The sequence below is a fragment of the Pelodiscus sinensis genome, chromosome 3, assembly GCF_049634645.1.
Source record: "Pelodiscus sinensis isolate JC-2024 chromosome 3, ASM4963464v1, whole genome shotgun sequence".
Taxonomy (NCBI): domain Eukaryota; kingdom Metazoa; phylum Chordata; order Testudines; family Trionychidae; genus Pelodiscus; species Pelodiscus sinensis.
In genome coordinates, this window is record NC_134713.1 from 147441999 (window position 1) to 147465728 (window position 23730).

General features: G+C 47.7%; 1 protein-coding gene across 3 annotated transcripts; it reads left to right on the forward strand.

The window, feature by feature from the left end:
* The first annotated feature begins 371 nt into the window (after nucleotides 1-371).
* On the forward strand, nucleotides 372-12559 carry ATF3 (activating transcription factor 3). 3 transcript variants are annotated; one of them, XM_006126638.4, is made up of 5 exons: nucleotides 372-664; nucleotides 4251-4384; nucleotides 5807-6050; nucleotides 7429-7536; nucleotides 10353-12559. In XM_006126638.4, the coding sequence occupies exons 3-5, from the start codon at nucleotides 5811-5813 to the stop codon at nucleotides 10548-10550; spliced, it is 546 nt and encodes a 181-aa protein (XP_006126700.1). In that variant the 5' UTR covers nucleotides 372-664; nucleotides 4251-4384; nucleotides 5807-5810; the 3' UTR covers nucleotides 10551-12559. The 3 variants fall into 3 exon arrangements, with proteins under 3 accessions (XP_006126700.1, XP_006126702.1, XP_006126703.1); XM_006126640.4 differs by lacking the exon at nucleotides 4251-4384 and having other exon boundaries at nucleotides 374-664; XM_006126641.4 differs by lacking the exons at nucleotides 372-664; nucleotides 4251-4384 and adding an exon at nucleotides 678-1726.
* The last annotated feature ends 11171 nt before the right edge of the window (nucleotides 12560-23730 follow it).

Genomic DNA, 23730 nt, shown 5'->3' on the forward strand with positions numbered 1-23730 from the left:
GTTCCCCCCCTACACACGGAGAGATCGGATGGGGGATTTTCCAGCCGTTAAATGGCTACAGAATCCAAGCCTTTCCCAAAGGAGCCCTTCAACGGACCAGTTCTACCCCTAATTCCGCCTGTCTGTCATTGCCATCCCGGCGCCGCAGGCTGCCAGCGATTCGCAGTCACGCAGGTAGCTTGGTCTCCATTGGCTCCGCAGGGTGACACGCAGCTGCCGGAGTTAACATCTGGCGGCGCGCCCAGGCGGCAGCAGTCCTCTTATGGGGCGTGTGCGTTCCAGCCAGCTCCCTGGCTCCTCCTCCCGGCCGGGACCGGGAGCGTCTTGCATCACCGCCCGGTGCGCGCTGCTCCCCCGCCTCCTCCGGCCCGGCTATTAATAGCATGACATCAGCCAGGCGCTCGCCGCCAGAGTAAATACCAGCGCTGCCCACTCGCCTATATAAGGAGGGTGATGCAACCCCTCGCACAGGCAGATTCAGGCGCGTCCGGGGAAGGAGGCTCTGCTCTCCTATCGGCGAACTCGGAACTGCCCGGCAGCGGCGCCCCCAGCCCGAGAGACGCGGGCAGCCCCTGCTTTCAGCGCGGGCTCGCTCCTCGCTGCGCTCGGCCCCTCTGTGCTTGTCCCGGCAGCGGAGAGGCGCCGTGAGAAGCGGCGGGGAAAGGTCAGTGAGCTGGGGAAGGGAGGCGGGCGGGCGGCGGCGAGGAGACCGCGACTCAGTCAGCTGGTTCTCCCGGGAGCGTCGGCACTTTGCTAAGCGACTGATCCCAGCCAGGGGACAGGGTCTGCCCGGGCCAGTCGGGCGGGCTGGCGGCTTTGCGATCGGATCGTCCGCAGAGCCACAAGTGAAAGCAAAAGCTCGCTGGGCAGAGCGGCGTTTCTGAGTCCTGGAGCCACGCGCACCAAAGAGACCCCCCCCCCCTTCTGCCGCTTGGGAGCCTGGCACGCGCCCTGCCCCCGGGCACGGCTCGGGAGCCCCCTGTGACACCGAACAAGTTCTCACAGGAGTCCGAGCCCCCCTTGCGCGTCACCGGCCGGAGCCTTGGGCTTTATCAGTCGAGCCCGGAGCGGCACTTGTGGAGCGGGGCAGATGTCGCATCTGGCCACCCCCTTCTTCCGGGCGGCGAGTTTGCCGATGTGAGCGCCCGCAGTTGCTCTCTTGGCTGCTTCATTCGTTTCTCTTGGGCCGGGGTAGCGCCGGAGGCCACGGGGAGGAGGGGGGGGGGGCGCATCGCTCGACAGTAAGAGCGCGGCTCTGCTTGTCGGCGGGACGCCCATCGCTCCTGAGCTGCTGCCAAAGTTTTGCCAAAGTAATGTAGAGAAAAAAGTTAGTGACGAAGCTCAAGGCACCCTCTGACTTCTGTAATGAGGTAACGGCGATGACTGTGTCGGTTGAGATGAAGGATACACATAACTCCCAAATGAAGCTCTTTTCCTTTGTTATTTTGGGGGAACAGTGACCTCTTTTGATTAGAGTACACACAGACAAGAAGTCATGTCATCCTGCGAGGGGATGAAGAATTAGCGAGAAAGTCACTATTAGACAATAATCGTCGTTTTTTCTCCACTGACGACTAACCCGAACAAGATCAGTTGCTGAACTGTTGCCTAACTAGGATTGAGTGACGACGCAACAGAAAACTGTTACACACAGAACCAGTTTCCTGTGTGAAATCGATTTTCTTGGTAGTAACAACAGCAGAGACGTTCGAAGCCTGAAAAAGAGGTAGTTATGATCTGGAATGTCAGAATCCTAAAGGCCAATTTGAGTACACAGAGGTTGTGAACGGTAATTGCCCTTTAATGCCCTGTCAGATTAACCTGTTTGGCTCTCATCGTTTATTACGTCAGCAGCCGAGGAAAATGAATTTATCTAGGGAAATACAGCTAAGTCATCTGCAGTTAAACCAAATGGAAGCTAGGAGTGAGGGTGCCCTGAAGTGTTAATTATTAATATTAGCATTAAACTTGAGCACACTTTAAATAACATAAATGCTAGTTTGGACTTCCAAGAATGTGTCCTGACACAACTTCTCAGAATGGGAGAGGGGAAAACTAAAAGCAGTGGGGAAATTATTAATAAAATAACTATAAATGGAAGGAAGCATTAGTTTTGAAAATTATCTCTGAATAACTAGCAATGTATCCTGTCTGTTATAGAAACAAAACTGTCTAATGGGATCTTATTTGTAAAACTTATTATTTTGTCTTGATCATAAGATTCTGATGGAGGAGTGAGCACTTGCTCCAGGGATGAATTGAGCCTCTGTGGTCCTATTCTGTGGGGTGTTCAGCACCTCCATCTTCCACTTCAGTGAAAGATAAAGATGTTCAGCACCTTACCAAGTGGGATCTATGTAGTTGTATGGACTTGTAGTTAAACAGAAAGGCCTAGATGTCATTTTTTTTCTTGGGTTAATTATAGAGCAAGTCCAATTGTGTTAGTGCTTTACAAAGTGAACCAGGTCCTTGACCCAAATAACTTATAGCCTTAGATAATTTATAGGAAAATGACTGGGGAAAAAAGGATGCAAAACAAAATGTTTAACTTTTGCTTGTTCTATCTTGAATAAAAAATGTTTCTAACCAGAGGATGATATCAACATTACAATTTTATATCTATTTACCAAGTATACATCTAGCATTCTGTACTTCTGATGTAGTCTACCCAGAAGTGATGTCAGTGATTAACTAGTGGCTGGGCTGGAGCAACTTCTCGCCCACCTGTGGTGCAGTGCGGTAGGCCCAGCTGGACTAGCCCCCAGCCTCAGGCAGGCTGCAGCTCAGCCTGGCCCGCCATGCTGTGGGCGGTGGATGCTCCATCCAGCTGAAGCAGCCTCCACCTGAAGTAGGCCCTGACCACAGTCTCTGTACTTCTGATATGGTTCTGATTTATCATTATTTGTATTCTCATAGTGTCTGGAACCCCATGGAGCAGAACCCTACTGGGCTAGGCACTATACAAACAAGACAAAAAGACAGTCTCTGTCCCAAAAGAGCTTACAAAACAGGTCACCAAAACCAAAAAAGTTGAAAGTAGCAGCAAAATCCACCAAAGAAAAACTAACCCAAAACAATATTCCCACAAACCTACCTGCCCACAATCTTCAGCCCCTTCATGAATAGCAGTGTCTTTCAGGATGTTGGAAGGTCAGGAGACTTGGGCAATTTCAGGCCAAGGGGAAGTGCAAGTTCTGAAGTCAAGGGTGACTGTAGAAAACAGTCTCCCATTACTCTTAAATCATGGAGACATCAGTAAAAGCAAATAAAGTTATAAAAGGGATTCTAGCAAAATTTTGTTGCTAGTGGATATTTGAAAATAACTCCTCCAATTACTAATGAAAATCCAGCATGGACAATATTTCTCATGATATTTTCCATTAAAACTGTGAACATTCTTGGTTTCTTTTGGTGGTAATGCTGATTTTAATTAACATTTTATCCAAATATGTTTAAAAGAAAAAAACAGACCTGCCACTAGGACTGAAAATGTATTAGCACAATTAATTAGTTGGGGTGGGCTGGTGGCTTTATTAATTTAGCTCTCTGATTGTAGTGAATTAGAATTATCTAAATAGAATTAAGCCTTCCCCATGAACATAAACAGTGACAGCTAATGCACACAGCTAAGGCTTCCTCTAGTCAGGGACAATGATGAGTTCAATCCCATTGGGAAATAGAAAGAACTTATCTGAATGCATTGGTGAAATAGTAAATGCTGTTATTGGTTTGTCAGCTGGAAATCCGAGTGATGTTTCTAACTTGCTGGAGATGAGTATATTCTAGCTCTCTGAGATTATGGAATTAATGGGTATCAGTACTTCAGATGTGATTGATGAGCAGGGGCTTCCTGAAGTGAATTACATAAATTTCCCAAGGTCTGATGAAATGACAGCTAGTACCAGGGAATTTTCCCTTCTTTAATAACTGAGGGCAAAATCCTGGATGTATTGAAATCAGTGGGAATTTTTCATTGACCTTAGTAGGGCCAGGATTTTCACATGGAGAGTTTGGGAGCTCTTCAGCCCTTCTATTTTTTATTGAAATTGAGAACATTCTTGGAAAGCCTCTATAGCTGGGATTTGGAGACTGGGGCAAGAGAATTCTACATATTGCTAGTTCTCAAACCTTAGGATATTGTAAATTACCTTTTACAAATATTTAGCTGTGGCCGAAATCCTGCTCTCAATTTCTGCAGTTGAAATGTAAATTTCTGGATAACTGAGTGAAGAATCTGGCTTTTTTGTTAGGTGGTGGTGAAGCCACCACCCAAAGCTCAAAGATATAGCTGACATAAAAGTGACTAACTGTGAAAATCTAGGCTAACTACATAAAGCCTTCACTTCACTACACAGATCCCTGGAGGCAGTTGTCTACTTACCTGGTAAGAAGTTAATTGCAATTGATTTACTATAATTTCCATATGAACCAAGAAAAGTTATTACTGCAGTAGTTCCATGACTACAGGAGATATGGTTGACTGCATCCTGTGAGGAAGCAGAAGTAATATGGTAAAATCTGAATTTTATCCAATTTAAAAAAAATAAGGATCAGATCCTCCATTGGTGTCAAGTTGCACAGTTTCATTGAACTTAATACAACATCATTCTACAATGGTGGAGGATCTGGCCATAAATGTTTGGTCATTCTAAATACTTTAATTCTGAGGATGTGCAAATGCACTTTCAGATTTCACAAGGGCAAAATAATGAAATACACTTCACATTTTGTGTTATTCCTAGTCTCCAACACTATCTCTGGCTTGATACCCCTGAGCATATATAGCTGTTTACACTTGTGCTAACTCTTACTGCAAACTGTTTTGCAGAAATTTCACTTTTGTTCTGAACGATTTTGGGACAGATTCTTATCTTGCTCAGTCATACCCATGGATATCTAGATCTTGTAGAGTTGCTCTCGATTTACACAGATGTAACTGTGGTAAGGGTCTGGCCCATTTCTTCCTTGATCAAATACAGTGGCATGCGGGAACTATTTATTTTGTGTCCTTTTACAATTTTAAAATTTAAAACGTATTCAGTTGCCATTTTTCTTTGTATGGGTCCTTTCCTCCTTCCCATCCCAATACTACGCTCACGCATACTGACATGTTTAAAGGATTCACAATGCTATTTTACTTTGTAGAAGGATTCTGAAAATGGACTTGCATACTAAGATAGTATCTAAAGAACAAACAGCTATTTTAAAAAATTGACTCAATATAGATGCATGCACTTAGGACCTGATTCCGATTGTTTGATTTCAGTGGAAGATTGGGTTCCTCAAGGAATGCAGGATCAGTCCTTATAAAGCAGACAGTAACTGTTCTCTTGCAACCATTATGAGCTACAGTATATGAGACTCTAAAATAAACCTAGGGTGCATTTATGCAGCACCCTAAATTTGAAATAAGATATGTAATTTGTGTAGCATAAATTGTGTATCTTATATTGAATCTAATTCGAAATAGCTTATTTTGAAATTTGGCATGTCTACACAGTGCCAAATTTTGAAATAACTCACTATTTTGAGCCATTCCTTATCCCTTGTGGAACAAGGTTATAGCACGCCTGGTCTTTTGAAAAATATTTCAAAATAACGGACACGGGGTAGCTATACCTCCGGTATCCCAAAATAGCCATGCAGAGTAGACGTACGCTGATATGTAAACAGAAATAGTGTAAGAATGTAATCTTAACATATACAGGGATTGGTTCACTGTTACAAAAAATGCATCTCTTTTCTGTCAAATCTGTTTGGCGTGTTAAGATTATTGTAAGACTGTTTCTATTTTGTTCTTTTTCAGCAAAATGATGCTCCAAAACCCAGGCCAGGTATCTGCATCAGAAGTCAGCGCCTCTGCAATTGTTCCCTGTTTGTCTCCTACAGCATCACTGGGGTTTGAGGATTTTACAAATCTAACCCCACTGGTGAAGGAGGAATTGAGATTTGCCATCCAAAATAAGTGCCTATCCCACAGGATGTCCTCCACATTGGATACAGTGACAGTATTGGAAAGACCTGTTGAAATGTCTGTTCTGAAAGCAGAGGTATCATTCCTTTGATAATATTTCCATTTGATTGATTAGTGTTCTAATTAAATATACCACAAAATATACCCAAGACCAAGAATGATATAATCTCAATCACAGAGGCTACGTCTACACTGGCCCCTTTTCCGGAAGGGGCATGTTAATTTCAGCTATCGTAATAGGGAAATCCGCGGGGGATTTAAATATCCCCGCGGCATTTAAATAAAAATGTCCGCCGCTTTTTTCCGGCTTTTAGAAAAGCCGGAAAAGAGCGTCTACACTGGCCCCGATCCTCCGGAAAAAGTGCCCTTTTCCGGAGGATCTTATTCCTACTTCGAAGTAGGAATAAGATCCTCCGGAAAAGGGCACTTTTTCCGGAGGATCGGGGCCAGTGTAGACGCTCTTTTCCGGCTTTTCTAAAAGCCGGAAAAAAGCGGCGGACATTTTTATTTAAATGCCGCGGGGATATTTAAATCCCCCGCGGATTTCCCTATTACGATAGCTGAAATTAACATGCCCCTTCCGGAAAAGGGGCCAGTGTAGACGTAGCCAGACAGTCCTCAGAGGGACTAAATCTGTCAGTGTGTTCAGTGCTCTAGTGTTTCTTTTATCTATTTCTTTAGATGCTACTGTGAAACACTATTTCACCTTTAATTTCAGTTTCAGAGACAGTTTACTTTTCACTTAAGAAATGTTATTACTTCTGTTATTAATGAAAGGAAGTATCTCTAGAGGCTAGTCTCAATCTGCTCTTCACTACGTAGAGGACCTCATTCTGATCTGTTACATCAGTTTTACATTTGATGACCTCAGATGAGTTGCTCCTTATTTATACTGTTGTGAGATCAGAATTATACCTGTAGGCCAGGGTGTCTGATACTCTGTATTGGTACCATGCCTATGGGTATGTCTACACTAGCCCCCTAGTTCGAACTAGGGAGGCTAAGGTAGGCATTCGAAGTTGCAAATGAAGCCCGGGATTTAAATATCCCAGGCTTTATTTGCATCTTTCCGTCCGGGCGCCATTTTTAAATCCCCCTAACTGAACTAACTGCCCACGGCTACATGCGGCAGTCAAATGTTAACTCGAACTGAGTCCTTGGTTTGAGTAACTGTTACACCTTGTAGTGTAACAGTTAGTTCGGACTAGGGGGATTTAAAATGGCGTCTGGACGGGAAGAAGCAAATAAAGCCTGGGATATTTAAATCCCAGGCTTCATTTGCAAATTCGAATGCCTACATTGGCCTCCCTAGTTCAAACTAGGGGGCTAGTGTAGACATACCCTATTAGTGCTAACCTTTAATGATACCATCATTTTAAAAGTCAGCAATTATCAACATAATTATTCTGTATTTACCGCATCATGCTGAGTATATACATCTTGAATCTTGCTAGTTTTCACCCCAAGAAGATGAAAGGAAAAAGAGAAGAAGGGAAAGGAACAAAATTGCAGCTGCAAAATGCCGAAACAAAAAGAAGGAGAAAACAGAATGTTTGCAGAAAGTAAGTTACTGACTTTGACTGTTCTACCCTATATTCTCCTTCTGTTATTTGAACAGATAGGACAAATCTCTTTGAGCTGAAAGTCAGAATTTGGAGTCAAGAGATCAGGACTCGGTTTCTGTCTCTGCTACAGGCTTCCTGTATGATCCTGGACAAGTCATTTATCATCTTTTCTTCCAATTGTAAAATGGATACATTTCCATCATTCAAGTGGTAGAAAGTTGAATTCACCAATGAGTGAAATTCATCTCTATTCAGAAGGCCTATAAAAATCCTAAGGCCTGGAGTGAATTTCACCCAAATGCAGTTAGATCAAATTTGGTTTACAGTGAAAGACATACATGAGAAATAATTGCAGAAGGATAAGAAAAAGTTGCAATTTTAGTGAGCGATAGGGTTATATATGTGGATAATGGTAATATGAAAATGTAAATGGAACACATGAGGAATTAAAATTACATGTCACATAATGTACATTATTGATTCTAATAAGATACTTTATCCATGCACTAAAGCTTGATTTCTCGATGAAATGACTCTCCAGTTAGAAATGATCACTGATGTGGTAATTTAACGTATTAAAGTTTCAGCTCATTTGGTTTATAATTAACATTCCTGATTGAACTTCTTAGAAGTAATTTTAACATATCACAAACTTGCCATCTTTTAGCAAATATACCCCGCACCCGAGTATACCCTGCACCTGAATATACCCCGCGATTTTTGCAGTTTGAGTAAAAAAAAAATCTTGTATACCCCGTGCATGAGTATAACCTGCAGGGTATACAAAACTTTTTTTCAAACTGTGCGGGGGAGGAGGAAGTTTCTACGGGGGGGGGGGAGGGGATTAGCCACCCTCCGGACGGGGGAGCACTCACCCCGCTTAGTTCCCACGCAGCCACACAACCTCCGGGCAGGGGAGCACTCACCCCCCTGGGTCCCGTGCGGCCGCACAACCTCCATGCGAGGAAATGAGGGAGTGCTCCCCCTGCCCCTTCCTGCGGCTGCACAGCCTCTAGCCTCCGGGCAGGGGAGCACTCATCTCCCGGTTCCTGCGCAGCCGCAGGAAGGGGCAGGGGGAGCGCTCCTGCACAGAAACTGGGGGATGAGCGCTCCCCTGCTTGGAGGCTGTGCAGCAGGAGAATGGGCAGGGGAGTGCTCACCACCAGGTGAGTAAAAATATTTTTGTATATCCCGCACCCGAGTATACCCCGCAGGGGCGGTGCGGGGTTTGTAAAAACGAATATAACCCGCAGGTTATATTTGCTAAAATACGGTAGTACTATTACTATTGCTTACTGATATAGGTTGAACCTCATCTGTGGTCCAGCATGATTTTAGTTAGCTGGATGTCCGCTTATCATAGGTTTGGCCAAGTTTCCCGGGCTCTCATAAAGTTTGTTACAGCCATCAGTCCTGCCTCTCAGTGTTCTGTGCTGTTATTTAGCTCTAATTACCCTTAAATGTCTTCTAAGAATCCAGTAAGCAGTGGAAGTGTTGGTCAGGCTGCTAGACAATATTGACCTCTGCAAATACTCTGGTTCAGCACCAATCAAGTCGAAGGGTGCCTGACTAGAGAGGTTCAACCTGTAGCTGGTCTTTAGTCTGGGTAATCTGGACCTTCCATGGTTCGGCAAATTCTCTGGTCCCAAGGGTGTTGGACTAAAGAGATTCAAACTGTACCATAAAACAGTAATGCTGTTATAAAAGATTTGTAGACAAGAACATTTATACATGGTAGCACAGAGGACACAAGAATAGGCACAAAGTATCCCAAAGTCTTTCTGCATTAGCAAGTTTGTAAATAGTAGTGTTTACTATTTAGTGTATTAAGCATACTAAGCAATCTGAAAGGCCCTATATCACTGAGGGTATGTCTACACTACCACCCTAGTTCGAACTAGGGTGGTAATATAGGCAACTGGAGTTGCAAATGAAGCCCGGGATTTGAATTTCCTGGGCTTCATTTGCATCTCGCCGGGTACCGCCATTTTTAAATGTCCGCTAGTGCGGACTCCGTGCCGCGCGGCTACACGCGGCACGGACTAGGTAGTTCGAACTAGGCTTCCTATTCCGAACTACCGTTAGTCCTTGTGAAACAGAGTCCACACTAGCGGACATTAAAAAATGGCGGCGCCCAGCGTGATGCAAATGAAGCCCGGGAAATTCAAAACCCGGGCTTCATTTGCAACTCCGGTTGCCTACATTACCACCCTAGTTCGAACTAGGGTGGTAGTGTAGACATACCCTGACTGTCTCTTCAGAAAGAGCAGGGAATCCATTAACATCACTCTTTGTGTTGACAAGAGGGGCTTATCAGAGAAACGCAGGGTGCTCCTTTTTATCATCCTCTACCCAAAATGAACAGACTGCCTCCACATGCTCTAAGTCTTTGCTGGCCTGGGAACAAGGAACCAAGCTGGAATCAAGGATTCAGACCCTGGGACGCAGCTCACTGGAACTTCCACTAGGCCATTGGACTGGCCGAGTGAGTTCATAATGGGTTTTTTTTTTTTGTAGTGGTGGCAAGTAACATTCCATTTGGCCAAAGTACTGTTTGGCCCATAGCTCTAATTCATTTGGCTTTGTGACCATTGTCATGTTTCTTTAAAGGGCAATGAGGGCCACTGTCTGAATCTGTTCTTGAGATTATTATATGCTGGTGAGGTATAACTGTATAGTTATAAGATGTATTAATAAGCATGTAATTTCTTTCTAACCTAGCCATCATGCTTTGCTACCAGCAACCGTCACAATAACATGGTTAACTATGTCAAATTCTCATTTTAATAGTTATGTCTCTGCTCTGTGGCTAGGAATCAGAAAAGCTGGAAACTATCAATGCAGAATTAAAGGCCCAGATTGAAGAGCTAAAGAATGAGAAGCAACATTTGATATACATGCTGAATCTTCACAGGCCCACTTGCATAGTCCGAGCACAGAATGGGAGGACGCCTGAGGATGAACAAAACCTCTTTATTCAACAGATCAAAGAAGGAACATTGCAGAGTTAAGTGACACTGAAGCAAATTAAGAGTTCTCATAGTGCATCTTTACACCAAAAAAACAGAAACCATGGAGGATTTGACTCAATGTGTATCTGTGGGATCCTATTAGTCTAGAACCGTTAGGCAGAGAAGATTGCTTTGTTAAGCAGGAAGGATCGTGTTGGCTTAGCTGTGATTCTTCATCTCCAAAGATTTGTTCTTGATCAAGTTGAAGAGCCCTCTGCCTCAACTCTAGTACTTGTCAAACTTGCTGTTCCTAGAAGCTACAACAACAGTTCTGGAAGTTTTAGGTTCCTGCTAGTGTACAGTGCCTGCACTCACGATGTTTGTGTTAGAACACTATGACTTCCAATGATGCACATCATACCAACAGCTGTGCTGGATGGACACTATCTTTCTTTGTTGCTGGTAGGGAAAGCACACTGAGAGATTTTTGTTTTGCAGTTTCCAGAATGATGCTTTCTGGCAGAATGTGTTGTGTGATGGGACATACTGTAGTCTAATCTAATGCTGCAAAGACTTTAGTTTCAATCTTAAGCATTGTGCTTATGGTTTTTTTTCACAACACTTGTGTGGGTTTTTCTGTGACTCAGAGGCAAATTCTGAGAAGTCTGATAGGTGTGACAAATGTCAGTTTCTTGCCAAATGTCCATGTAGCTAAGTTTGCATTTACTGAACAGTGCCACATACTGTTCTTCAGGAATTGCAATTTTGTAATGAAAAGTAGGAAAGCACCTTGGCCTTTGAGCACCCAGAATACAACACTGTTATTCAAAGAACTTTATGAAAATAAAATTACACAGTAAAAATAGACTTGAAAAATCTAATGTTTCCCTGATGTTGTGAGCATGCAATCTTTATTCAGACAAAACTCCTATTTATCATTCATTTTGAGTGAAATTTACTCCTGTGCAGAAGGCAGATGCTAAAGCCTTATTACATCCTGTAAGCCTTATTTTGATGCTATAAATGTAATTTATTTTATGCATAGACCTTGCGCTGATCCTCTGCATAGTGGGGAATTACACTTTCTGGGAAGAAGGAATGAACCAGGAAGGGACTTCAGTAAGATTTTTGCTTGAGGCAGGATTGCGGGGTTGTACTTCAAGTTTGTGAATCACAGAAAATAGAAATAGAAAACACATTTAATTAGATCACGTAGAGGCTGATTCTCCACACCGTTACTTAGATTAGCAATCCTGTTCCCACAAGTAGTTCCTGGGTAGCTCTTACTCAGGTGATCAACAGTTTGAAGATGAGAGACTTCAGACCATTGCTCACCCGAGTAAGAGGTGAGCATCCTGTCAGGATTATTCAGGATTATTTATTTCCAGAAGATTTATATGGAAGGGGGAGGGTGAAGGGGAGAGGAATTCTGATTGTATTAATTTTTCTTTCCCATTTGAGTGTTAACTGCAATCAACCAAGTTGCTGTTTAGAATCTAAGAATAGCTTTGAGTTTGATGTAGTGAGAAACTATTTTTACTTTTTTTAAAATCTAACAGATGTTTTGAACTACTAGTTGAGCTGCTGGACTAAAGAACTAGAGCTATGAGTGTTTAAATTCTGATGTTTCTGTGAAATCCTCAGATTGTTTAATCCTATTAAATATTATTACATTTTTTTGTAAAAGAAAATATTATCTTTATTTATCACTAATATTCCTAAGAGGTTGACCTAATAAATATTACAAAGTAGACAAAATGAAAACACAAGTGTTGTACTGTTTTTTATTTTTACTTTTTGGTGTCTAATATTATATATTTCTAAACTTCAGTGCTTCTATTTGGGACACCACTATTTAAAAAAGTATTAATGCCTGATCCTTGCCTCACATGAGGTATTGATCATCATCTTGCAGGATTGGGATCAGAGATTTCATAACTCCATCAGTGGTGTCTAATTACTTACCTTTTCAACAAAGCAAAACATAAGAATGGAGCTTACAGTACATAATATTTTACACCAGTTCTGCAGTGTTAAAAAATACAATTTCAATCTAAAGGCTAAACCAATAGATACCTCAACCACCAGCTTCTTATTTTGCAAGTCCCAGATGGGTAAACTGAATATTATGCCAGATCCGTTTTTTATTTTTATATTCTGCAATAGAACTTTTTAATACACTTTCCTAAGATCAGGATATATTATGATGTCCTATATCATGTCTGAAATACATACTTCAAGTACTTGAAAAGTGAATGTAAAAAATGCAACATATTGGGCCAGATTCAGTCCTGGGGACAAAGTCTCTCATTGCAGGTTTTGTGAAACTTCCATTGATTTTAATGAGAGATTCTCGGAGCCTGTGGCTGGAGAACAGAGCTCCTTCATGCAGTTCCGGTTCCTTAACTGGAGTTACACAATGGATAAATTTGGCCCATTTTTTGTCTGACACGCGAAGAACATAGAACATGTTTCAATAACCTTGTCAAATGAATTTTCATTAGCATTTGACTTCTGTAATATAGAAGCAGTAGATCTAGACATAATCCAGATACCAAACTCCTTATATTTGTCAATAAAAAAGTTTGTCACCTATGATGTTATAAGGTATTAGTACAGAGCTGGCTTCATTTACTGTTAAATATCACCAAATTCACATCCTTTTCTTTAGGAATTTTGTACAGTTGCTCTTAACTGTATTACTGGTGACGCAGGCGTCATGCTTTTGCTGCTTGATTTAAACATAATGTTATTTACTAGCATGCTAAATGTTAATGTGGTATCACTCCTTTTGTCAGAAGATATTCTGTTTTTATTTCTATCTGTTCAGTCATAGCTGCTCTTCACTGTGCATGAATGTGTATGCATTCATGTGTGTATGAACGACTATAATTCAGATGTTATGGTACTGAAGTTAATTGGAATATACCCACGAAAGCAATGTTTAAAAAGGCTAGAGAAGAACAATGCATTGCATGGGTTTCGTAAATGTCTACTTCATTCAGGAGAACCTTTAAAACAGCATTAAAAGAAATTTGTTTTCTATTCTGAAGGATATGTTTTGATACTTTTTAATAAAAAATATAAAAATATACATTTGCTTTTGTGTGCCTTAATTCATCCGAAGAAGTGCTGACCAAAAATGTTAGCCTGAATACTTTTCAAATGAGCAACACAGTGGAAATTGTAGTAGATTGGAGTTATTTAAATAGCAGTATCCCCACGATATACTAGACTAACAAAGCCAGTGCATAATTTCAAAATCTAGTTGGACAACTGAAACATTTAAAATTTCAACTGGAATTTCTACTAGGAAAGACAGCAGTTAGGGGGAATTTGGGACCTACCAACTTCAACAGTATCTTTTTTTCTAAATGGAACTTTCCTATCAATATATCCTTTTAAAAGACTTGCACTAGCCATATATAGTGAAGTTACTCACCTTGGTGCAGTAACTGTCGTTCTTCGAGATGGTGTTCCACTATGGGTGCTGGGTTTGCCCCAGCACCGCAGAACGGAGACTTTTCCAGAAACAGTACCTGGCCGGACTGCTCATGCACCGTGGCGTCTCGTGGCGTTCGTGCTCTTTTCTCTGAGTGCGTGGTCCAATCCCCACCAGTTCCTCGAGGCCACCTCAGAGTCTGTAAGACATAAACAGGAAAAAAAGGATTCTGAAACAAGGAGGAGGGCAGGTTGTGGAGCACCCGCGGGGACACCATCTCGAAGAACAACAGTTACTGCACGCACGTGAGTAACTTCGTTTTCTTCTTCAAGGATGTCCCTGCGGGTGCTCCACTGTGCGTGACTGAACAGCAGTAGTTGCCAACCCAGAAGGAGGGAAAAACGGAGTCCCTATTTATCTGCTGTGGAGAGCACTGCTGCCGCCGTCGCCACTGCCACATCCAAGTGTCTCCCGTGGAGTAAAGCATAATGTTTGGCAAAAGTGTCATGTGAGGATCACGTGGTCACCCTACATATGTCTTTCAGGGTAACCCCTTTGAGAAGCTATCGAAGTAGCCATGGCCCTAGTGGAGTGAGCCCAAGGTCTGATTGGAAGCGGTATACGTTTCGCCGCATAGGCCTCTATTATGCAGGTGGTTATTAGTTTAGAAATTCATTGAGAGGATGTGCGCTGTCCTTTTGATCTGTTGGCCAGTGATACAATTAAGCAATCAGTCTGCCTGAAGGGCTTCGTGCGGTCCAGGTAGAAGGCTAGGACCCTTCGGGCATCGAGTGTGTGAAGGGCCGCTTCTCATGGGGAGGACTGCGGTTTCAGGTAAAAGACCGATAGGATGATTGGCTCATTTATATGAAAACTGGATGGCGTCTCAGTACTACACCATCCTTATAGAATATTGTATATGGCGGTGTCGCCATTATAGCTGAGAGCTCTCCCACTCTGCATGCTGATGTTATGGCGAAGAAGGAATACCATCTTCATAGTTAGGAACTGTAAGGGTATAGTGACAAGTGGTTCAAATGGTTGAGCCATTAAGACTTCAAGGACAACATCCAGATTCTAGACCAGTGGGATTGGATCTTGTGGTGGGCTCATATTTGTAAGACCCTTGATAAATCTCTCTGTAGTCAGATGAGCAAAGATGGAGGTTCCATCGATTAGTGATCTGAATGCGGAAATTGCTGCCAAATGTACCCTGAGAGATGCTAATGAGAGATGTGTATTTTTTAGGTGTAGTGTGTAATAAGGATGATTGGAAGAGGAGTCAATTCAGGTGGCTGTTGATTCGTGGTGCACCAGGAGACAAATCTGCACCACTTGGAGAGGTAAGTATTTTGAGTTGTTTTTCATCTGCTATGGATGAGAACGTGTTTGACTGGTGCAGAGCATAAAGATTCGGATGGGTTTAGCCAGTTAGGAACCATGCCATGAGCTTCAAGGTGTGAATCTGGGGGTGTCGTTGTAGATCGCCCTGGTTCTGTGTGAGGAGGTCTGGAAGGACTGGGAGCACATAATGACAGGCGATGAAAGAGGGGAACCAATGCTGACACGCCCATGCTGGAGTTATTAATATGATTTTGGCTCCATCTGTCCTCACCTTCTGTAGAACCCTCAGGATGAGGGGTATGGGAGGGAAGGCGTACAGGAGCGGGCCGTTCCAACTGAAAAGAAAGGAGCCCCCTAGGGAGTCCGGGCTGAGGCCCACCCTGGAGCAGTACCTGCATCATTTTTTGTTGCGGTGGGTAGCGAAAAAGTCCACTAGGGGAATTCCCCAACATTGAAAAAGCATATGAAGGATTCCCCTGTGTAATTCCCATTCGTGTTTCGTGTCAAAATGCCTGATGAGGAAGTCCGCGGTCACGTTCGTGACTCCAGGTAAGTAAGATGCCACAGGTGTTATTCCATGGTGAATGCACCAATTCCAGAATCTGAGGGTATGTCTACACTACCCCGCTAGTTCGAACTAGCGGGGTAATGTATGCATACCGCACTTGCTAATGAAGCCCGGGATTTGAATTTCCCGGGCTTCATTAGCATAAGCGGGGAGCCGCCATTTTTAAATCCCCGCTGCTTCGAACCCCGTGTAGCGCGGCTACACGGGGCTCGAACTAGGTAGTTCGGAATAGGGTCCTATTCCGAACTACCGTTACTCCTCGTGAAACAAGGTGTACCGGTAGTTCGGAATAGGCACCCTAGTCCGAACTACCTAGTTCGAGCCCCGTGTAGCCGCGCTACACGGGGTTCGAAGCAGCGGGGATTTAAAAAGGGCGGCTCCCCGCTTATGCTAATGAAGCCCGGGAAATTCAAATCCCGGGCTTCATTAGCAAGTGCGGTATGCATACATTACCCTCCTAGTTCGAACTAGGAGGGTAGTGTAGACATACCCAGATAGACTCCATGCACAGGGAGCAGGAGCGGGCTCTGCCCTGACAATTTACATAATACATGGCTGTGACATTGTCTGTGAGGATTCTCACCATGGTGTTCCAGATCTGCTCGCAGAAGTATTTGCAGGCATTGAATATCGCACGTAATCTAGAAGATTTATATGAAGACATGTCTCCGATGCCGACCACCGACCTTGCACTGAAATAGACCCCATCTGAGCTCCCCATCCTAAGAGGGAAATGTTGGTAGTGATGTGGTATTGGGGCTGTTGTTGATGGAAAGATACCCCTGAGAGAAGGTATGACGGGATGAACCTGTCCCCTTCCCCAAGTGAGCGGGCAGTGGGGGATCCCGAGCTGGAAGCTGGCAGGCATTTAAAAGTGACGCTGGCACAACTGAGGGCAAACGCAGCCAGGGTGGCTGGACCATAGGTGAACACAGCCAGGGCGGCCAGGACGGAGGCAGGAGCAGCCAGGGCAGCCGGGACAGAGGCAGGAGCGGCCAGGGCAGCCAGGACGGAGGCAGGAACGGACAGGGCATCCGAGGCCAGGGCCAAGGACGGACACCTGTGGGAGGTCCGGAGCCACCAGGTGAGAGAGCCACCAGAGTCATTGACAGTGGCCCATCAACAGACCTAGGCACCAAGACCAGAGTGACGACCGCTGAGGCGGGCCCCAGCCCGCCTGACGTAGGCGGGAGGCACCCGACGGAGGAGCATTTAGGCTGCGCAGGAAGCAGTCCCAGGAGGGGGGGTAGCTAAGATGGACAGCAGCCCCGAGAGGGGTGGTGAGTGAAGCTCATATAACTCGCCATTCGGGTAAGGTTGGCGGGACCTCACCCTTAAGGTCCTGGAGCTGGAGCCCGGGAGTGAGAGCAAGCCCAGGTTCCCCTGACCCAACCTGAGACTCGTGAGGGGGGAGAAGGAGGGACTATGGGGAGGTTCATCCCCTATCGGACCCCTGAGACTGACGGGGGTGCCAGCCCGTAGTGGGCATGGACTATACCCTCTCTGTGGACAGGTATTCGGAGGGAGAGATCAGCTCGGGGAGGCATAGGCTGCCGTGACTCTGTTCCTGTCCAGGTGCACGGGTGAGCCTGTCTCCAAGCGCTATTGAGCCAAGAGTAAAACTGGGATCGGGACCTCTGTGCTGTAAACGTGAGATCCTTGATCCTACACAACCCGTGGATGAGGGTGGGTGGTTGACAGATGGTGGAGAATGTGGGTATATTAGACCCACACCCTGGAAGTGGGGTGAAATTGTGAGCATCTAGACGACAAGGGTAAGAGCCGGAGGATGGATGCAGCGCAGTTGTTAGAGTGGCTGGCGGAACACCAATGCCAGAACCACCAACAGCAGACGCCAATGATGCAACAGTGGGCTGCGCAACAGCAGGAGCAGCAGAGACAGCTGGTAAGGGAACCAACCGAACAGCACCAGACTCAACAGGAATGGTGGTTCCAAAAATGGGCCTCAAGGGATAGCTCCGGGATTAGTGCAGCCGCAAATAGCTCAGGGAAGGAAGGAGACCTAGCCCAGTTACCCGTACGGCTAACGAAAATGGGACCCTGGAGGCATTTCTAATTACTTTTGAGCCGGTGGCTACAGCTGCCCGCTGGCCCGACGAGCACTGGGCTACTTGGTTGGCGCTGTATTTGATGGGGCTGGCACAAGCTGCCTATAGGGGCCTTCCCAATAAGGAGGTCCTTAACTACTACAAGGTCAAGGAGGTTTGGGTGAGAAGTCGTCCTGTAGTGGGGTATTCTCCCTTCTAGACCAGACAGTCTTGGCGTGTGGCTAATTCACTGGGCGTATGCAAGCCCACTCTTACCCGAGGGGCCGGGAAGGAGGCTCGGGCCCTTCCTCTCTCCGAGCCCGACCCAGGGCCCTAAGATGGGGATTCTTGTCCCACGTCAGTGGAAGGGGCTGAGACCCCCCAAACCCTCCACTCGCAGGGTCCACAGCCCCGCCCTGGGTCCCTTCTTCCCGGCCGGCCCTCAATCCACTCCTCAGCATGGGGATAAACTCACCCCAGGCCGTCTCTTCCGGGGGTTGTAGAGCCGCAGGGGTCCCTCGGCGTCTTTTCTCCTCGGCGGGATGGTCGTGCCTCTCCTGTCTGGACGCTCTCCCCCTCCTCTCCGTGGCCGCAGCCTTTTTGAATGTGCTGCAGGTTGGCGTCCCGGACCGGCGCCGCCCCCACGTCCTCGACCCCGCCCTCATATTTTAGCCTCCTAAAGGTGTCGTCAGATTGCCCCGTCCATTCTACCCGTTGGGATTGTCCTTTACCTGTAAGATCTGTAAGAGGTGCTGCTATTGTTGAGAAGTTGGCTACGAACCTCCGGTAATAACTGGCGAGTCCCAAAAACTGTCGGACCTGTTTCTTCATGGTTGGTGATGGGTAATCACGTACCACCTGGATTTTACTGAGCAAGGGTTTAAGTTGTCCTCGTCCCACCGTGTATCCTAGGTAGGAAACCTCCTTTTCCCCGAAATGGCACTTCTTTGGGTTGGCCATCAGGTTCGCTCGTCGAAGTGCCCCCAGTACGGCTGCGATGTGTTCAAGGTGTTGCTCCCAGGACCTGCTAAAAATGACAATATCGTCTATATACGCTGCTGCATATTCTTGGTGGTCTCGTAGGATATGGTTCATTAGTCTTTGGAAAGTGGCGGCTGCCCCGTGTCGGCCGAAGGGCATGTTTATGAATTGGTATAGCCCGAATGGGGTGGCGAAGGCCGTCTTGCCTTGAGCCTCAGGGGTCGGGGGGATTTGCCAGTATCCCTTTGTTAAATCTATGGTTGACAGGTATTGGGCTCTTCCCACTTGGTTTAAGAGTTCGTCCACACGGGGCATCGGGTACACGTCGAACCGGGAGATGGCATTTACCTTCTGGAAGTCTATACAGAATCTAGTGGTCCCGTCCGGTTTTGGCACTGGCACTAGCACTATCGGGCTCCGCCACTCACTGCGGGACTCCTGGATTACCCCCCACTCCAACATCGCCTGGAGTTCCTTTTTCACCGTGTCCCATAATTTGCGGGGCACCGGTCGCAGATGGTCCCGTACTATCTTACCCGGTTCGGTTGTTATTTCATGATGAATCTCCCGTGTCCTTCCGGGCCGACTGGTCAAAATCTCCCTGAATTGCTGTAGCACCCCCTTTACCTGTTCTTGCTGGGTTGTCGATAGTTCCCCTCCAATTTGGGCCTGATCCACGGCTACTTCAGATTCTCCCCAGGGTCCGAATTCAATATCGGTTGGGCGCGGGTCGATCAGGAGGGCCTCCTAGGGGTTCCACTTCTTCAGCAAGTTTACGTGGTAAATCTGGGTCTCCCTCTGGTTGCTGTTAACTAAGATCTCATAGTCCACTGGCCCGACCTGTCTTACCACCCTAAAGGGGCCCTGCCACCGTGCCAATAACTTCGAGTCCCCCTTTGGTAGTAACAACAGGACTGGGTCACCCGGTGCGAATGTCCTTACCTTGGCCCTTTGATCGTAGTGGGTCTGTTGCTTCTCCTGAGCCTTTTGGAGGTTCTCGCGGGCCCACTCCGCTAGGCAGCGGAGGTTCTTTCACAGCTTCTCCACGTACTGGGCCACCCTGAGGGCCGGGGTTGCTTGTTCTTCCCAACCCTCCTTTACCATGTCCAGGATCCCCCTTGGCCTCCTCCCGTACAGCAGCTCAAATGGCGAGAATCCGAGCGACGTCTGGGGAACCTCCTGGATCGCAAACATCAGGGCAGGCAACAACTTGTCCCAATCTCGGGGGTCGTCTCTAACAAACTTGCGCAGCATCCCCTTCAGGGTTCGATTAAATTGTTCTATGAGTCTGTCTGGGGGTGATATATGGACGTTCAGAGTCTTCGTACCTGCGGGATCTTACATAATTCTGTCATTATCTTAGATGTTAAATTGGTTCCCTGATCTGTCAGTAATTCCTTGGGTAACCCCACCTGTGAAAATAGTCTCACTAGCTCCTCGGCTATTACTCCCGCGGTCGCCCTCCTCAAAGGGATGGCTTCAGGGTATCGGGTCGCGTAATCTATGATGACCAAGATGTAGCTGTAGCCCCGACTTGACTTCTCTAGCGGCCCCACCAAATCTAGGGCGATGCGCTCAAATGGGGTCCCCACAATTGGAAGGGGAATGAGGGGTGCGGGAGGCACCTTTGTGGTGGAAGTTTGTTGGCAATGTGGACAGGAGAGGCAAAAATCTTTCACGTCTTGGTACATGCCAGGCCAGTAGAATCGCTGGAGGACCTGTTGTTGTGTTTTCTCGGTCCCTAAGTGATCGGCCCAGGCATCGTCATGAGCTAGTTCTAGCACTTTCCACCGGTAGGGCCTAGGTATGAGTAACTGATGCCTCTCCTCCGCTCCTCCCTCCCCTGGTGTGACACGGAATACATAATCTCACTGCACCTCAAACCAGGGGCCTTGGACATTTCGTTCCCCGTCTTCTTCGGCGCTTCCTACCTGTGCCCATGCATTTTGCAGCGTTGGATCCTCCCTTTGTAACGTGACGAAGTCACCTTCGTCGAGGTCCATGCGGAGTGTCGTCGATTGGGCGTCCAGTGGGGTCCTGTTTCTGGGCGGCGGGTCCCTCACCTCCTCTTCGTGAGCCGCGAGCAGGTGTTCCTTCTCCTCCCCCTTCTTCTGACCCCTTTGTCTGCGCCCCCAGCTACTTAAGAGGTGGCCCAGCCCCGGCCAATCCCTCCCTAAGAGCATGGGGTATGCCAGTCGGGGTGCTACCACTACTTCACAGGTTCCCCTCGCACCCGCCCATCATAAATTTCTACCCTAGTCGTCGCATAGGGGTGGACGTCCTCGTGGACGCAACGTATGTATACCTCTGGGCCCCGCGGTTTTCAGCGTCCAAGAAGGTCGGCCCTTACCAGTGTCTGTCCATACCCCGAGTCCAACACCACCTCTACCCAGTGGCCCTCGACTCTTACCTTGTGCATCAGCTGTCTACACCCCCACCTATCCCCAATTACCTTACTGGTCGGTCCCTGACCGAAGGTGCAGTCCTTGAGGGGGCAGTCCTTCTTGAAGTGCCCGTCCTGGCCGCATTGGTAGCAGCCTCCTTTGGCTCCAGCCTTGGGCTTTGAGTTCCTCTCGGGCCCTGGGGTTGGCCCTTGCATGTCCGGTGTCAATCCTTCCATCTGGCTCCATCACGGGGCTAGCCTTCTCTCCGGCACCTGGCTCAATGAGGCCCTCCGCCCATACCCCGCTTGGGTTTTCATTCTGGTTTTGGGCAAGATGGGTCCCCCCGCGTGGGTGTCTTTAGGCGTGTTCTTTGGGCAGGGCGCTTCTGCCCCTTCGGTGGCTAGGAAGTGCTCCATCAGGTTCACTGCTTCTTCTAGGGTCTCTGGCAGGTGTCTGCATACCCACTGCTGTCCCTCCGTGGGCAGTATCTTCACATACTGCTCAAGGATTACGGCCTCGGCCACGTGCACTCCGGACTTGTTCTCCGGCTCGAGCCATTGCATTCCGGCCTCCCTGACTCTTTGGGCTACTGCCCTGGGACGCTCCCCCTGGTTGTACCGGGATTCTCGGAACTGCTGTCGATGGGTCTTGGGGGAGACTCCTAGTTGGTCTAGGATAGCTTCTTTTACTTTATAGTAACAAAGGGCATCCCTAGCTGACATCCCCCAATAGGCTATCTGTGCCGGGCCTGACAGATACGGGGCTAAGAGGGTTGCCCAGTGGTCCTGCGGCCACCTCGCCGCCGTGCCTACTCTTTCAAAGGTGACGAGGAAGGCCTCGGGATTGTCCTCTGGCCCTAGTTTGGTCAGCAGTATCGGGAGTTGTAGGCCCACTGCACCTTCCTCTGTCCCCATTAGCGTGGCCCCGCAGCCCGTGGCGCCGGCCCCGGTCGGGGCTTCTCACAACTCTTTGACCATCTGGCCTTGTTGTTCCTGGAACTTAGCCAGGATTTGTTGCAGTGCCTGAGTTTGCTGCTGTTGTAACTGTTTCTGGTTCTCGACCAGCCACTCCAGTACCTTGTTCATCTCCATCTTGACCTAGAGAGTTAGCGGCTAATTATTCTGGGGAGGGGGGTTGTACGAGTGGGCCCCCCCTTTTTTCTTCCTCCCTTGCCCCCTTAACTGGGGCTAGGGTCGTACCCACATTCTCCACCACGTGATACCCGTTCTCCCAAGACCCACCCCAAGTTTGGGTGAGAATTCGTCCCGTAGTGGGGTATTCCCCCTTCTATGCCGGATGGTCTCGGCGTGTGGCTAATTCACTGGGTGTATGCGGGCCCACTCTTACCCAAGGGGCCAGGAAGGGGACTCAGGCCCTCCCTCTCTCTCTCTCCGAGCCCCGACCCAGGGCCCTAAGACGGGGATTCTTGTCCCATGTCAGTGGAGGGGGCTGAGACCCCCAAACCCTCCCCTAGCAGGGTCCACGGCCCCGCCCCGGGTCCCTTCTTCCCGGATGGCCCTCAATCTGCTCCCCAGCATGAGGATAAACTCACCCCAGGCCGTCTCTTCCGGGGGTTGTAGAGCTGCAGGGGTCCCTCGGCATCTTGCCTCTTCGGCAGGATGGTCGGTGCCTCCCCTGTCCGGACGCTCTCCCCCTCCTCTCCATGGCCATGACCTTTTTGAATGTGCCTTGGGTCAGCGTCCCGGACCGGCGCCGTCCCCACATCCTTGACCCCGCCCTCCTTGGTGTCCTGGCCGGCACCCCCGCTGATGTCACAAGGAGGCGCCGGACTGAGTGGCATATCATTGGCTGCACCGGCACTTGGCGCAGCTCCGGGATTCCTGGAGGCTGGCAGGCTGCCGCTCGTTCCCCTCTCTGGGCGTCCAGCCCCCGACACGGCGTCCACCCCAGTGCAGGACAGGGCAGGTGAGGGGCCTGCCCCATCACACATACCGACAATGGTTCCATACGGAACGGTTTCCGCAGGGGCTCACCCTAGGGCAGTGGCCCAAAAGCTACGGGACCTAGGGTGGCGGTGGCTTGAGCCCGATAAACGGACAGGGGCCCAAGTAGCCAAGACAATAGTTCTAGAGCAGTTCATTCAAATCCTCCCAGCCGGGGCGTAGCGCTGGGTGAGGCAGCATAGGCCCGACACCCTCACCGATGCTGTTTCCTTGATGGAGGATTATCTGGCAGCCGAGACCCTGGGAGAAAAGGAAATATGAGGAAGATCAGCCCGCAGTCGGACAGAAAGGGAGGCAAGGACCCCGCAACCCCGAGGTGGAGGTGAGCAGAGGATAGACTCTCCTTCTAATGGCGGGGCAGCCCAGAGGGCCAGGCTCAGGCACAGAATACTGCCCCGGCCTGGCGGAGGGGAGGAGAAGAAGGTAGAAGAGGGCGAACGAAGTTCGAAACAGCTACCCGTCCCCGGAATGTCTGTTTTGAATGTGACTGGGAAGTCCACTTTCAGAGG